Raw genomic sequence first — 17,237 nt, 5'->3', positions numbered from 1 at the left:
TCTGGGACCTATGTGAAGCTCACTGGTTTGAGTTTTCAGAATTCACTTCTATGACCCATCTTTGAATCTGATTCATTACAGTTATCTCTTCTTTGACCATTGTGCTCTGATTTCACCATTGTGACCACTAAATGCTATTTTAATTGGTTTCACGTTTCTTGATTTTGGGTTTAGCCTATAAATTTTTTGGGGGGGCAGGTATTGTCTCACTTTCATTTTTGTATACTCTTTACCTAGCACATTGAAACACATAGAAAGTATATGATTAGTTCTGATTAATGGTTTTGAAAAAATTTGATTTCCCTGGAAAAATTTACCTTACTAAACTTTTCCTCTTGTGGGCAGGCACTTGGATAAAATAAGATACAATGAGAGTATTTATTAAGCACCTACTAATTCAGGGCACTGTGCTAAGTGCTGGCAATATAAATACAAGGAAAATGAATGATAGCTAGAAGAGGCAGCTACATGGTGCAGTGGATAGAACACTGGGCCTGGAGTCAGGAGAACCTGAATTCAAATCTAGTGTCAGTCACTTACTAGCTGTGTCACCATGGGCAAGTCATTCAACCATTGTCTGTCTTAGTTTCCTCTATAATAACATCTATTTTACAGAGTTGTCATGAGGAGCAAATGAAATTTGTAAAGTGCTTAGTACAGTGCTTGGCACATAGTGTATGCTTAATAAATGGTTGTGTCCTTCCTTCCCTCAAGGAATTTACATTCTAAAGGGAAAAAAAAAACCCCAAAAAGGATCTGAAAAGTAGGATAGGGAAGGGATAGGAGAGTTGTTCATAGACTCAGGAGATAAGCTGGTTAGAAGTAAACATGGCCAGCTTGAGTTCTTCCTAAAATGGAGGTTCTGGGTAATAACTTAGCCATCAGAAAAGGAAGTCTAGGGTGGAAGCAATGCCAGCCACTGGGCTGAGGTACCACTGAGAAATTTACTGGAGAGAAGATAACTAGTCTAGGGAGAGTATTTATCTGGAATAGAAATTAGGCTGTTTATTTGCTGACATATAGTACTTTAAAGTTTGCAAAAATACTTTATGTCAACCTTTTGAGGTAGACATTGAAGGTATTTATTATCCCCATTTTACAGAGGGTTGGCTTTGGAACAAGGGCTTGTGAAAAACCATTTTTAATTAACCTTTGATTTTGCCTGAGAACTGCTTGTCCTTCCCATTCCCCAGCACAATGAGTTGAGTTATGGAAACCATGACAACTCTTATTTCCTCTTCAGCAAGTTACTATCCAATATGTTATTCTGGTTTAGCTCAATCATGTTTCATTTTTTAAAAAAAACCAATTGAAGAAAAGAATTGTGCCAGGAACATTCCATTTAAAGTATTTAGAGTAGCTATTTTGGTTCATTCAATTATTTATACTTGGGGATAAACATTCAGCTATAGGAATTAGGTTCAAAGTCACCATAACCTTAATACAAACTGAGGGACAGGATTGGCTGTGATTTTGAAACAAGATATGCAGTTTTACGTAGCCATGAGTGACATTCTAAAACCTGTTCTAGGGAAATAATTAATAATATCATAGTCATATAGTCAGTCATCAATCATTAATCATTTATTAAGTACCTACTATGTTTCGGACACTGTGCTAAGTGCTGGGATACAAAGAGAAGCAAAAACAAACCCAGTCTCTGCTTTCAAGGAGCTCACAGGCTGATGGGGGAGACATCATGCAAACAACCATGGACAAACCAGATATAGATGGATAAATTGGGAGGAGGGGAATCTCAAAAGGAAGGCAGTGGCATTCTTGTAGAAGGTAGGATTTTCACTGGGACTTGAAGGAGGCTGGGGAAGCCATGAGGTAGAGAAGAGAAGGGAGAGCAATCCAGGCATAGGGGATGGCCAGTGAAAATAATCAGTTAGGATGTGGAGTGTTGTGTTGGAGGAACAGGCAGAGTCACTGCACTTCAGAGAACTGAGAGGGGAGTAAGATACAAGAAGACTAGGCAGGAAGGGGCCAGGTCATAAGGGTCTTTGAAAGGTAAACTGAGGATCTGAATATTTCATCCTGGAGTTAATATGGAGCCACTGTTGTTTACTTCTCTCATTTGATCTTTACAGCTAGCTTGGGAGGTAGTAGTGCTAGTATTAATGCCAACAGGGTATATTAAGTGACTTGTCTAAGGTTCCATTGCTTGTATTTTTGTCAGTCATTTTCAAACATTTATTAAATGTTCATTATGTGCCAGGGATGTAAACAAAGGCAAAAACATGGCCTTCAGCCTCAAGGAGTTCCATTCTAATATTAATGATGGAATCTAGCGTGTGCTTTGCCTGGCAGGTAGCTGAATAGGATGCCTCCTGTTGGGTAATTATATTCAGGGTAATTTCATAGCATGTGATTCTTTGGATCCTAGCTCACTAGTGTCGCCATTGAGCCAGTGGCTCTCAACAGAGGCATGGGATGAGTCATTTCTCTCTCCATCTGTTTTAGTGAAGGCATTACTGTAACACCCATTGAGTTCTTAGAGTCAGAATGAGTAAATGTACCTCATTATTTTGATGTACCTTACCATCTTACTACTTTGCGACTGAGTAAAAGATGTCACGATAATTAAGACTAATACATTTTAATAGTAGCCTAATTATCTTTACCTTTGTTTCCAAGATAATTCTGTTTTTAAGGAGATACTAGCAAGGTGATTGCACTCACAGTTTATAAAAAACACAGAGAAGCAAACAAAAAATCAGTCCATTATAATAGCTGATTGTCACTGATGTTATTTTGTGAGGAATGGGACACTTATTCATTTCTTAATAAGTCTATTTTTCTTTCTCCTTCCTGTTCAGATTTTGAAATGTGAAAAATGTCAGCATGTCCCAGTAAACATTCAGTAGTTGCTTTTCTAGCATCCAATTAAATTTATAGATGTTTTCCCCCCACAATGTTTTTATTCTCATTAGAGTACTGTCTCCTTCCACAAATAATTGTTATATTTTCTCTTCAAGCTATGCCTCTATTCTCCATTTTAAAAACATTCTGTATTCTTCCTATCTCAACTCTATCTATTTGTTGAGATATGGAGGTGTCTTTTTGGGTGGGTAAAAGGTACGTGATAGAAGGGGCTAAATAATAGAGGTAATGTGGGTAATTGGAATCCATATGTAATCCCCAAACAACAGTCCTGCCCTCTACCTTCTTTCCTTTATTCTAAAACATCCAAATGAATAGGAGAATTATTTGGCGTTCACTTTCTTCTCTCTTGGGGAGATCTTGGTGACCTCTGACTGAAATAGAACCAAGATGGAAAACCAAGAAAGACAATGAAGAAAAATAGACCAATATCTCCACCAGCTGATTATTCAGTCCCTGAAAAATTGAGAGTGACTGTGTGTATTTGATTTTAAAACTACTGCTGGATGTGACTCCTAAGGATCCCAGGAGTATTCTAGGCCTTGCCTTGCTTAGAGTTCCTTATTACAAAAAACTTTTAAAAAATATTGGTAATAGTTTCTGTCTGTGCTCCCCATACTTCAATATAATGACAAAACAGAGATAGAAACACAAATAAGATAATTCTTTGTGATGGAAATGGTTGCCCAGTATGGCTCAATTGGGACAAGGAAATAGAATTCAATTTCAGCCCAAATCCAAAACCAGGCTTTTGATGAGCTCTTTTGATTTCACATATTGTAGTCAGATACTGAAAGCCTTCTCAGAAGGCCCTTGACATCTGGAGCTAATAGTACTTAACGTGCCAGCTGCTGTAGATAAATATAATAGGATCATTGGTATATTCTGGGTACACTGTCTGGAAGGTGGAAGGTACATTAAGGTCTTGGTCATGCAAGAAGTCTTTATTTAACTACAAGCTCAAGTAAAGAGAGTTTAAATAATCCACATCCTTGGTTTTTCTGCCTTCTTATTTTCAGGGCATTTACATCCAAGTCAGCAATGAAGAATTAGAGAAGAATTTTTTAGAGCTATTTGGGTTCTGTTGCTCTGGCAACAAGATAAAGAAAAGGTCCAGATTTGAGTTCCTCCTCATTGTTGACTGCTTCTCAGTCTTTGTGTTCAATATTGAGCTTTCTGTCCAGGTCACTTAAGGAGATTGCTAGGGAAGCCTTGACAATACCACTCTGCCAAAAAAGATGGCCATGACTTGATTGAGTCTCAGTTAAATCATTCCTGCTCTTACTATTGTGGAGAGATCCCTAGGATGTAAGCCAACATTGTATGGTCTAAGCCAACTCTTCGCTCACAAACTTACTTCACCTCTGGATTTAGTTTTCAAATATCTAAAAGGAAAGAATTGAACTAGATGAGCTTGAAAATGTCCTTTTTGATTATGAAATCTTTATTATTCCATCTCTTAAAGTAGCTTAAAAATTAACAAAACTATTCTTTTTATTGTGTAGTTTATTGTAGTTTTTATAGTCCTTTCACTCTTATTTAACTCATCAGCCCTGGAGGTAGGGCAGCTGCCATGAGGAAACTGATAGAGATATTTCTAAGGATGTGGAGCTTTAGATCAGGATTTGTTTTGTGAAGTTTGGATTTGGTCAAAGGGCTGCACTTGAGGACCTGAAGGGCCACATGTGGCCTCAAGGCCACAGGTTCCCCACCCCTGAACCAGGCCCTTGGTTGTTGCCTTTTATATCTAGTTCCAGAAGGAACAGGATCTGCAGTACTCATCTTAGAAGGATTAGCCTTTTCACCTTGCCAACTGCTCATGTTTTGTCCTGGTTTTGTTTTCATGCCAGAGAAGCAAACTGAAATAATCAACAACTGTCCAATAATAGGAGAGGGAGGGGCTAGGAAATATCAGGGTTAGTCAATGTATTTGCAAGTTTGTTACTTATAAGTTTGACTTTGTGAAAGAATTTTGAGTGTACAAAGCATGGGAGGTTGAAAAGAGACAAAGAAATTACATTTTTATAGTTCTTTCATGTGAGCTACCTTATTTGTGAATATTGCATAAAAGCACTTTGCAGATCTTAAAGAAGTATTATAAATTCTAGGCCTATGTTATTTAACACTGTAGCCCTGTACATAGGGTATCTACTATTAGAAAATTGTGACAAAGAGGTAATACAACAAATAGTATTTCTGAGTTTGGACTCGGTGCATACAGCAGACCATTTTGGGAAGTTATCAAATCCATTTTCAAAATCCAACTACATCATTTTGTGCATTTGACATCTTTTAGCAGATGTAAGCTGATATAACCATCTTTCCAGTCACAGAATCCCTATGTCAAAGTAAATGAATTCCCATGATACCTAGTCTTCAGGCCAATTTTCCAAGAGGCAGCGTGACACTGATCTTCTTGACCTAGCCAAACAAAGAAAGGGGGAAAGCATCTAGGTTACCACAAAAACCTATTTGATCTTTCAGATTGTTCAATTATGATTTTGACCTGGGCTTCAGAGCATCACTTAACTATTAGCTGTGCCCCTAGAGAACTGTCTTATTTATTTAATTGGTTTCTCTCTGTGTTATTCTTTAATTACAACTTCAGTTTGTAGAAATTATCCAAGGACTTAAATTGATAGAGGCAGGATATCAGATTGGATGGCTTGACAATTTTAGCTAACATGTAGCTTGTACGTTCCCATCATAATCTGTTAATGATTTGCTAGGAAAGGTTTTTAATCAGAATATTAGAGGTTACAAATGGATTTATTGATTGGGCCTGGCAGGTCAGATAGATGATTTGAGGAAAATCAGAGAACAGAAGCAACCAGAATTCATGTGCTGTTCAGGTTCTTTTCAGCTTTAAGTATATATGGTGACACATGGATAGATAGTATTGGCTTTGGAGTCAGGAAGATCTGAACTCAAATCCTGCCCCAGTATATCATATACTTTTATTAGTTTTATGACCCAAGGCAAGTCACTTAACCTCTCTCAACCTCAATTCTTCATTGGCAAAACGGGCATGAAAGACAACACTGTTATTCACATCTTTTTTAGGAGATAGAGTTTGCCACACCTCACTTTTCCTTTTTCATTTTTTTTGAGGGGGAGGGTGCCATGGAAGAATAATAATATAAAATTTAGGTGAAGTGTATAGTAATGGTTATAACCATTAAAACTTGTTTATTTGGCAAATGAAAAACAGACTATAAGTTTTCAAGTTGTTTGGAGGAATAAAAGCAGCTTTAGAGTCACTCTCTGCTCACCTTGGTTTGCAACAACTTGTACAAAGTACTGGTCTTAGCATGAAGGTGACCCTAGGCCTGCAGAACACAAGTTCCAGCACAGAGTCCTGAGCTAGCAGCCCTTGAGTAGGATCCTGGCAATGTCTATCTGAGGACCTGTCCAGCTAAGTCAAGCAAGGCTCCTCATCAGGGTGGGCCTTCTATGAAAACATTGCTCAATAGGTCACTTGACTGAGCAGGTTCCCTAGGGGGAGGGGAGAGGGTGCATTGTTTGCTCACATCCCTTCCCTCCATCTTCTTCCCACTGTTTATTTCTTGTTATGTCCATAGTTGTTTGTTGTCATGCCCATCAGAATGTGAGCTTCTTGACTTTTTTTTTATATCCCCAGCATTAGCACAATACCTGATTCATGATAATAAGTGCTTGTTATTATAATATCATAGGCCCACTGGTATAGCTTATTGTTTTCTTTTTATTGGTTGCTTTTTAGTAACACAGCCATAGCAACTCCTAAAGGCCATCTAGTTTCTTGAGAGTCAGTGAGGCATAGTAGATGGAAGGAAGAAAGGAGAGAAGGAGGAAAGGAAAGAAGGAGGGAGAGAGGGAAAGAAGGATAATGATTATTAATATACTTTGTTAATGCTTATTTTAACATCTAATTAGTTCATTTATTAAAGTATATTTAAACTTTATAAGGCAAGACTTTGTATATTTAAACTTCATAAGGCAAGAGTCTTAGCTCCACTGATGCAAAAAAGAGCCTGAGTTGTCATGATTATGATCGTGGTACTAGTAATAATAGTATTAGTACTGGTGTAGACCTCATAGTAGTTGTAGTAAGAGAAGTAGTAGTAATAGTAGTAGTAGTAGTAGTAGTAGTAGTAGTAGTAGTAGTAGTAGTAGTAAGTAATATAAATTTGGGATGGTGGTAGTTTAGTACTAGTAGTAATGCTGTTACTACTAGTAAGTAGTTGCAGTCATCCTCATAGTAGTTGTAGTAAGAGAAGTAATAGTTGTAATAGTAAGTAACAGAAATTGGGATGGTAGTACTACTAGTAGTAATAGTATTTGTACTGGTAGCAGTTGTAGTCATTATAGCAATTGTAGTAGAGAAGTAGTAGTAGTAATAGGGTGATACTAGTAATAGTATTACTACTGGTAGTAGTTCTAGAAAGGGAAATAGCAATGGTAGTACTAATAGTAAGTAGCAGAAACTTGGGATGGTAGTAGTAGTACTAGTAGTAGTTACCAGTAGTAGTTGTCATCATCATGGTAGTTGTAGTAAGAGAAGTAGTAATAGTAATTAGTAACAAAATCTTGGAATAGCAGCAGTAGTAGTACTAGTTATCATAGCTGTAGTAATTGTAGCAGTAAGTAACAGAAACTTAATCACTTTACACATCTCATTTTGGCTTCACAGCAATCATGTGAGCTAGTCATTACAGGTATCTCAAAAGTTTTAGTTCACTTTTAAGCTTAAAAATTATTAAACAAGGTTTTAAAGCTTCTTTTAAGCTTACTACTATTACTATGACTTTACTCCTACTGCTGCTCCTACTGACCCTCCCCACCAACAAAAACATGGCTCCTTGAAGTCTTGAAGTAGTGTGGAGAATGAGGTATAGCTCTGAGGAAGTAGTATGGCGAGCAGTGATGGAACCCATTGGTCTTGCTGTTAAAGCTCTGCCTCTGGATTCAGAAACCCTATTAAACTGGAAACTCGGTTTCCTTACTCTTCCCGAATGAGGGTTGTCTGTAAGAAAGGTAACAGTTTCATGAGTTTGTTTTGAAATCTGAAACTTCTTGATTCCTGAGGCATTTGAAAGCTTTACAGCTGCTGCCTCCTAGGCTCCTAATTCATCTTCGAGCCCTGGATCTGAGGAAGAAATAAGTCCTTCATTCTCACTCAGTTCTCTTCATCTCTTTCTTCGACAAAACAACAATCCAAGAGCTGATGTTGCCGTCATTCCTTTACATACTTGTAATCAGTGAGAAGCAAATAGAGTACATAGATATCAGAAGCCCAGGCAGATAGAATTGCCTTTTCCAGCTTGTGTTTCAGTATTGTTGTTTTCCATTCCTCTCCTCCCCTTTGCTATTTTTATGAATTTTCTAGCAGGAAGGATTGGGCATAGTTTGTTTTGGCTTCGCTATATCAACCTCATCTCGGAGCAGACTTCTGACTCCTTTACTTTAACATTTCATTCCAAAAATGAAATGTTTCAAGAATCTACAGTAACCTGGTCAAGTATTCTGGCTTGATGGTGGTACAATGGAATGAACACTCAGAGGACCTCGATTCAAGTCCTGCTTCGTGTCGCTACCTGTGTGACCATGACTGGAGTCACCTAAGTTCTGGGCCTCCTTTGTTGATCAGTAAAATGAGTGAGATTGCCTCTAAGGTCTTTCGCACTCTCACGCTGTGTTTCTATCATCTTTTGAATAGCCTGAACTTGTTCACATATGCTTCTTGCCTTGTGGCTCATTGCTATCATGTGAATGATATCCTAGGCTGCTGTTAGCATTACGATAGCGATTAAGTGGGCAGATAGGTGGCACCGTGGGAAGAGTGCCAGGCCTAGAGTCAAGGAGACCCATCTTCCAGAGTTCAAATCCAGCCTCAGACATTTAATAGCTGCGTGACTCTGGGCAAGTTACTTAACCCTGTTTCCCTCAGATTCCTCGTCAGTTAAATGATCTAGAGAAGGAAGTGGCAAGCTACTCCAGTATCTTTGCCAAGAAAATCCCAAATGGGGTCACAAAGGGTTGGACACGAATGAAACAATTGAACCACAGCAAGTAATTAAGCACAGTAGCAGTGGTGATAAAAATGAATGACAACAATTACTCAAAGTTTCTCCAAACCTTGTACAGAGGTTCCACACCAATCAAGTTGACCACCAGCTTCTGTCAGTCAGGTTTGAAGCACACACAGGTTCATCACTTTGTCCTGGCTTATATCTGCAAAGTATAAAGTGATCAGGAAAATCCCAAGCTATTATTATTTATGTTCCAGAGGCACCTGAAAACCCGTCTCAGGAACTCGACTAATTATATTGCAGAATTTGTTATCTTCCTTGGACGTTGCAGCTAATTCTTGTTTGTGTTTAGGTATTGTAGAAGATTATAAGCCACCCTTCTATGATGTAGTTCCTAATGATCCAAGTTTTGAAGATATGAGAAAGGTGGTCTGTGTGGATCAGCAGAGGCCAAACATTCCCAACAGATGGTTCTCAGACCCGGTAAGTAGAAGGGGTTTCTTACCCATCCTTTTCTCAATTTTGAAGGTAATCTCAGTTATTTGTTGGATCCTCATCAAATGTAAATCCAAAGTGTCAAAGGAATCCTCTTTTTTTTCCTAGTGTTTCATAAATGTCTATCATCTGGACAGGGTCTTGGGCCAGCTGAGAATGAGCAGAAAGTGACCTGTGCTTATGCAGACTGGGTTCATATTAGTATTTGTTTGTTTGGTGGGGGGAGGATGTTGGATTTTTGTTTTTTGGTATAATGAGGAGTGAGAGGAGGCAGACAGGTGGTAGAGTGGATTGAGTGTTGGACTTGGAGTCAGGAGACACCTGAGTCCAAATTCTCCCTTAGAAATATTTATTAACTGTGTGAGCTGGGGCAAGTCATATCTGTAAACTGGGCATAATAACACTGACCTCACAGTGTTACAAAGAGGGTCAATTGACATAATACATATAAAGCACTTTGCAAACCTAAGCACTGTGTGTGTATGTGTGTGTGTATAGATATAGATATAAGTGCTAACTATTATTACGATAAGGCAAAAGAGTTATAAGGATGTCCATGTATTGGATAGGATGGTATCCCCCATTCTACCCACATTATTTTGGCCTTGAGCAAGGTGTCAATTTCTCACCTATAAAATGAGAGGATTAGATCGTCTCTAAAGATTTGTTCTAGCGCTGATCCTCAATTATTCTTCACCTGTGGTCCTAAGCTTTAAAGGTTATATGGTTTTATCAGTAGAGCTAATAAATTGAGACATGGTCCTATTTGCTATTGGGTTTCAGGATTTTCCTTCTTTGTTAGTCTGGCTAATAGGACACATAGGACCACGAAAAGCATGGCACGTGCTATGTAGTTTATAAGATAAACTCAGTCTCTGCTGTTGAGAGGCCAAAGGGCAGAGTACATGCAATATGAGCCTAGCTGCTTTATCAGTTCACAAGAAGTTTGTTTATGCGTTTAAAGAATACAGCAACAACATCACCTTGACTTTATGGTAGACCCCTAAGTGCTGCAAAAACCACGGCTACACGTTCTGTCCTGAGCTGACAAGTGACTGAAGAGGAGTTTGTGACTTTGGTGTTTGTGTTTTTTTCTTCCCTTAGACGTTAACCTCTTTGGCTAAGCTTATGAAAGAATGCTGGTATCAAAATTCATCTGCAAGACTAACAGCTCTGCGTATCAAAAAGACTTTGACCAAAATTGATAATTCCTTAGATAAATTGAAAGCTGACTGTTGACATTTTCGTGGTGCTGTCAAGATGGAAGATTTTTTTTGTTGTTGTTGTCATTGTCCAGTCTGGAAATATGCTGACCTGACTTTTGTCAGAACTGATCCCTTCCGACCCCCAAAAAATGGCATCTTAGTCAAGACAGACATCTTATCTAGCCATCTCTTTGGGAGACGTTAAAACCACCTGAACCTCGCTCAATGACTCTAAAAATGGGCATTTCACAAACTGTTCAGACTTCAGAGACTTGATGATGGATGTACTGTTGCAAAAGATGTGACCTGAAGGAACACAGAGAAATCCGAAGACAAAGATCTGGGCATTATGATGATGGCTTGGAGCTCTTCTCACAGAACTCTTAGACACTCCCCCCAGGGCACGCGAGGATGTGGTAAATTTTTAATCAGCAATATTGCCTGTGCTTCTCTCCTTTATTGCACTAGGAATTCTTTGCATTCCTTACTTGCACTGTTACTATTAATTTTAAAACCCAACTTGCCAAAAAAAAAAATTGGCTCTGTACTCCACTGATCCGTCTGAATAATAGGAATTCTATTTGGCAAAATGAAACGTAACTGTCAGACTTCGCTGCATTTTACACGTGCTGATGTTTACAATAATGCCGAACATTAGGAATTGTTTATAAACGACTTGGCAAATTATTTATTACTAGTGCACTTAGCAGTTTTCACAAAACTGACTAGTGCATGTTAAAGCTTATTTTTATGTGGTCTCATGATTTTATTACACAAATGTTTTTAACACTATTATCTGAAATGGACATTTTCTGTATTATCAGTTAAGAGTCACATTTTAAGTGCTTCACATTTGTACGTGTGTAGTCTGTAATATATTTTTTTTTTCAGTTCGTACGCAGAACATATTTAGCCATTACCCACGAGACACCACGGAATATCTTACTGATTTAGAAACAATTAAAGATTTCAGTAGAAACTTTAGTCCTGAATGCTGTGGGGGGAAATGCATTTTCTTCTGAATTATACATTATGTGCATTTAAACTCTGCCAGAAAAAAAATAACTATTTTGTTTTAATCTACTTTTTGTATTTAGTAGTTATTTGTATAAATTAAATAAAATGTTTTCAAGTCAAACAATGAAATGCTCTTTTCTGCTCTTTTAAAGGTTTGTGTAACATAAGGCATTTTCTTTTTTTGTATATGAGTTATGAAAAGTGCTGTAATCTGGAAATGACCTTTTAGCTCTCTATAACTTGGGATCAGATTGAGAAAAATACCAGCATTTCTGACAAGGATCTTAGAATTTGAGAATTAGAAGAGGCCTCAGAGGCTATTGTCCAATCTGTAGCAGACCAAGATTCCCTCTTACAACATAACCCAACATTAATCACATTACCTTCTATGTATACCTTAACACTACTTCCCTTTAAGGAAGCCTGTTCGGCATTTTTTTTTATAACTTCATAAAGTTTTCCTTACGTTTAGGCCAAAAAACCTCCCTGCAACTTTGCTGCCTGCCCATAACTCACAGCCCCACCCTTTAAGGTTGAAGAAAACAAATCTATTCCCTTTTCAACATAAAAACCTTTCACATACTTGAAATCAGTTAGCATCTCTCTCTTCCCTATCCCCACACCCACTCTGCATACACAACCCATATTTCCTTCTGTAGGCAAAAAGTCCCCAGTTCTTTAAATTGATGTTTCTATGACATGGCCTCTAGGACCCTCGTTAGCCTAACTGCCCTTCTCTGGACATTTTGCAGCATACCAAATGTCCTTCCTAAGGAGTATCCAGGACATTATATTCCTGATACTGACCATTGTTCTGAGTGTCCAAAAAAGGCTCTGTGATTTGGGAATCTTCTCTGAGACTGTTAAGGCTCATTGTGGCTACTTGACTTTGCTCTGGATACATTCCCTTCTCTTGCCTTGTGCGCTGCCCTTTTCTGGAGACTTCATATAGCATTCATGTATAAAGAGGGTTTTCTGGCCTCTTTCCACCTGTGATATCAGAAATTGGAAACAAGTCAGATGCTCCTGAATGGTAACCTATCTCTTCCCTGTTGAATCTATGTTTTGTGCCTACTACACTGAGCTGACCTGGTGGAGAGAAGACAAAGGAATCATGTATTTCAGCCATTGAAAAAGTTGGTACAGTTGAGTATTTTAAACCCTTATAAGGGCAACATCTCCAAAGGACCATTGCTAATCCTTATCCCTTTTCCTGCAGTATACTTTAGAACTTCCATCCCTTGGCTCTCTATAGTGACTGAATCCATTGCCCTCTGGCAGCTGAGACTCCAATGTAGCCTTTGCTTTGAACTCTTCTATCCGTACTGCTATTGCTTCCATGCACCTGCCTCTGGGTATCTCAGTTTAGTCCCATGCATCCTTTTGTGTGAGTTTTAAAAATATGGAATAATAAAGGTCTTTAGCCTTATTCATTACCGGCCCATGTGACTTCTAAATAAAAAGAACTTCTCTAATTTCAAAAACTGTTGGCATGAAGTAGTGCAACAACCTAAGATAGCATCAGGTTTTTCTGTCTACTTGTATGCTGCAGGTCTTATTTTTGATGATATTAGAGAGTCTTTTGTGTGTCCTTAAAGGGACAATAAAGGTGCTGCATTTGATTTGGGAACTGGCCCAAAGGAGAAAAAAAGATAGCAACCAAGGGGACTGCAGTTAATGCTATGTGAATAGTTAAAAGTTTAGCACAGTGTTCCAGAACTGGTATATGCAGACATACCAGGAAGACTAATGGCAACCCAGCTTTTACCAAAATCACAAAATTTTAATGGTAGAAAGGACCTTAAGAATCGTATAATCCAGAGGTTCTCACATTTACTTGTGGCATGGACCTCTTGGCCATGCTTCTGCAGATGCCTTTTCAGAATGTTTTTAAATATGCAAAATAACATAAAAAGGACTACAAAGACCAACAGTTAGTGAAAATAAAAAATCTGTCTCCATATGGATTTAGATTTTGAGCTGTATCATTTAATCCACATAGAGATATAGATAGGGATATTTTTGATGAGCATATATATGTGTATGTGCATATATGTGTATATGTGTGGACATACATACACATACGCCTATACACATGTTCTCATCCAAGTTCACAGATCTAAAATCTGTTCCATATATATTGAGACTGGTAAACTCTAAGTTAAGAACCCCTGACCTAGTCCAACCTCCTAGCTTTACAAGGTCATAGTTCCTTTAGCAGAGCTATGAACATAACCCACGCCCTTTGATTCATCAAATTGGAAGGGGCCTTCAATGCCATCAAGTCCAAATCTATTCTGAAGAGGACTTTCACTCCAGTGTAGCCGACAAGGGGTCCTTCAACAATTTCTTGAAAACTGCTAGTGCGGAGGAAAATAGTACTTTGTAAGGTAATCCAGAAAGGTTGCTATTCATTCATTTTTAGTTGTGTCTGACTTTTCCTGATCCCATCTGGAGTTCTTTTGGCAAAGATACTGGAGTGGTTTGCCATTTCCTTCTCCAGCTCATTTTCCAGATGAGGAAACTGAGGCAAACAAGGTTAAGTGACGTGCCCAGGTTCACACAGCTAGTAAATGTCTGAGGTCAGATTTGAACTCAGGAGGAGAAGTCTTCCTGACGCCACACCTGGTGTTCTATGCAGTATGGTGCCACCTAGCTGTCCCAAGAGAGGTAAGTACCCACTATTTCCCAACAGATATTTGACTTTTAGATAACTCTAAATCCCAGGAAGCTTTTGCTTATATCAATCCTATTCTCCCTAACCTTCTTTGCAGGTTCTATCCATTGCTCCTGGTTGTACCGTCTGTGAACCAGCAGAACAAGGCTAATCCCTCGAGGGCCCTTTAACTATTTGAAAACAACTATTCCTCAGTACCCACCCTCCAGTCTTCTCTGGATAAACACCTTGATTTTCTTCAATTAATTCTCATAGGGAAGTTCATAGGATTATAGATTTAGAAATGGAAGGAACCTGTGAGATTATTTAGTCCAACCCTCTTGAAGAGTTATGGAAAATGAGACCCAAAGTGACTCACTGACAGTCATACAGTGAGGGGTAGTCAGAATCTAAATCTAGACCTAACTCCAAATCCATTCCTCTTTTCACTATAGCATGCTACTTTAGCCTGGTTCCAGTTAATGCAATTTAGATAGTCAAATTGCAAGGATGTAAATAAATTTTTAAAAAATCATTTATGTTAATAAAATTAGAAATGAAATATACCAACCAGGTCAAAATGTTGTAAAGTCTTTAGGCAATATAATATTAAGATCCATACGTTCAAAAAAATTAAATGGGTGGTGATGCCTTTATCAAATGCTTTATTACACTTTTCTTAGTCTTTGCTGTTACTTAGTTGTTTCAGTCATGTCCTACTCTTCATGACCCTATTTGGGGTTTTCTTGGAGAAGATACTGGAGTGTTTTGCTATTTCTTTCTCCAGTTCACTTTACAGATGAGGGAACTGAGGCAAGCTGGGTTAAGTGACTTGCCTAGAGTCACACAGCTAGTAGGTATCTGAGGCCAGATTTGAACTCAAGTCTTCCTGACTCCAGGCCTAGTGCTCTATCCACCGTGCCACCTAACTTCCCCTTTTAAGACTTAGGCTCTTCCTAATTTCTCACACTCTCTACTATATCAGATTCCCTCTTGAAAAGTAATGCATGACTTCTGCACATGACTTAATAATGTTACCCTTCATTTTAGTATTGAAGACCCTTTATGTTCAAGGCACCATAGTTCAGGCAGCTAGGTGACACAGTGGGTACAGTTCTGGTTCTGAAATGAGGAAGACATGACTTCAAATCTGGCCTCAGAAACTTACTAACTGGGTGACCCTGGCAAGTCATTTGATCTCTTCTGCCTCAGTTTCCACCTCTGTAAAATGAGGATAATAGGCATCTATTTCCCAGGGCTATTATGTGGATCAAATGACTTACTACTGTAAAGTGCTTTGCCAAACTTAAAGTGCTATTTAAAATAGAGTTGTGTACAGAGAAGTGAATAACTAAAACTATGATCTTGTTAAGGGAGAGAGTAGAGAAAGGGCAGAGAAAAGAACCTAAGGTATTCTTAAGGAACACTCACCCTTAAACAGTGGAGCTAGGATTTGGGGCTGGTGAAGGAGCTGTGAGAAGTGACTTCTTAGCCAATTCATCTACATAGCTTCTCTTCTATAGTCTGAGGTAATAATGGTGACAGAAGGAAAATGAGACTGTTTAGTTTTACTCTGAATTTAATTACCTGAATTTAAACTAATTCTCAGTTATTTCACCCAAAACATGAGCTGTGATGCAGAAGTCAAATCTAAGAATGGAACCTTATCATTCAGTGACATCTTTTTGCTCTCCTATGTCGAATTTCCAAAATTGGATGTACTATTAATGCAGGCAGAAAGCTATAAAATACTTTTGCTCTTGATTCATTTTAGTTGGTTTGCTTTGGAAGGGAAGAAGAGTGCTAAAGATAAGTCTTCTTTTTGGTGCTTTGAGATCCATCATGGTCCGTATGGCTTAGGTTTCCTAAGGTCTTGAACATCATGATTTCCTGTGATTATTATTTCCTGTTTATTTGTTTTATATGAAATTTTAGATCAGTACTTGGTTTGTGCTTGTTTATGCCCAGACTTCCTTTCAGGTGGTTATACAACCAGACTGAGGTCCTTGGTTCCCATTGGATTGATGGGTCAATCAACTGCCCTCTCCCCAGAGGAGAGCCTGCAGGAAAGCCGCTGTCTTATTGTTGTTATTTGTAGCTTCATGTGGATCATTTTATTAGTTTTCCTCCAGCTTCAACTCCCTGCTGATGTAATCACAGGAGGCAAATGTCCTGTTTGAGCCAGGGGAAATGAGCTAAATTTGTTTTTTCTCGATACCATGCTATTAGCAAATTAAGCAGTAATGAAAGTAACTTGTCCGTTTTTTCCCAGTCACTCCATGTAGAAACCTAGGATACCAAGTGAAAAGAGTTGAGCCTCTTCATTTTACAGGTGAGGAGACTAAAGTCCGGGGAGGATGAGTGACTAACCTGAGGTCACATGACTGGTAGGTGACATTTCTGGGACTAGACCCAGGTCTTTTGACTGCAAGGTACCAGTGGTCTTCCCACTGCACCACCCTTGTCATCCACCCTCAGACACTTCCCTGTTTCTGATGCACAAGCTCTTCTGATAGCATCTTCATGGATGTGAGGAATGTCTCTTTCATTTTTTTCTGCCACTAGGCATCTTCGGAGTTTAAAATGCTCCCATAGATACAATCTAATAAACTATTCAATACATCAATTAAAAAGAATAACTTAGGAAGTGCCTATTATGTGCCAGGCGCTATGCAAATGGTAGATAATGCTCAGACAACACCCAAATGTCTCTCAACAGTCTCAAGTTTTCTAAATCCTATGATTTGTCAGATTAAAAAAAGGCCTCACTATCCATGGACTGATCTGCTTCTGAGAGAATAAGGAATTCAGACAACAGAACACAACCAATTGTGTTAAGGTACTGACCAGTGTCTTGATTAATATAAAACACTAATTCTCTTGAGAAGTTTTTTTTAAAGTACATTAGTAACCTAAGGTAAGTATGGCAGCATGCTAGTATCATGGTTCTATGACTAAATATGTTTT

The 17,237-nt window shown here is 38.5% G+C and overlaps 1 protein-coding gene across 1 annotated transcript in view; it reads left to right on the top strand.

Annotated features, from left to right (window-relative positions):
- Positions 1-11,738, top strand: part of ACVR1 (activin A receptor type 1) — a 161,540-nt gene extending 149,802 nt beyond the window's left edge. Inside the window, exons 9-10 of the mRNA XM_036745127.1 lie at positions 9,250-9,380; positions 10,497-11,738. Of these exons, the coding sequence (XP_036601022.1) occupies positions 9,250-9,380; positions 10,497-10,631 (266 nt within the window). The 3' untranslated portion in view covers positions 10,632-11,738. The remainder of the gene's footprint in view (positions 1-9,249; positions 9,381-10,496) is intronic.
- Positions 11,739-17,237: the final 5,499 nt, after the last annotated feature.

The sequence above is a fragment of the Trichosurus vulpecula genome, chromosome 2, assembly GCF_011100635.1.
Source record: "Trichosurus vulpecula isolate mTriVul1 chromosome 2, mTriVul1.pri, whole genome shotgun sequence".
Classification (NCBI taxonomy): Eukaryota; Metazoa; Chordata; class Mammalia; order Diprotodontia; family Phalangeridae; genus Trichosurus; species Trichosurus vulpecula.
This window is presented reverse-complemented; position numbering and strand designations above follow the sequence as displayed.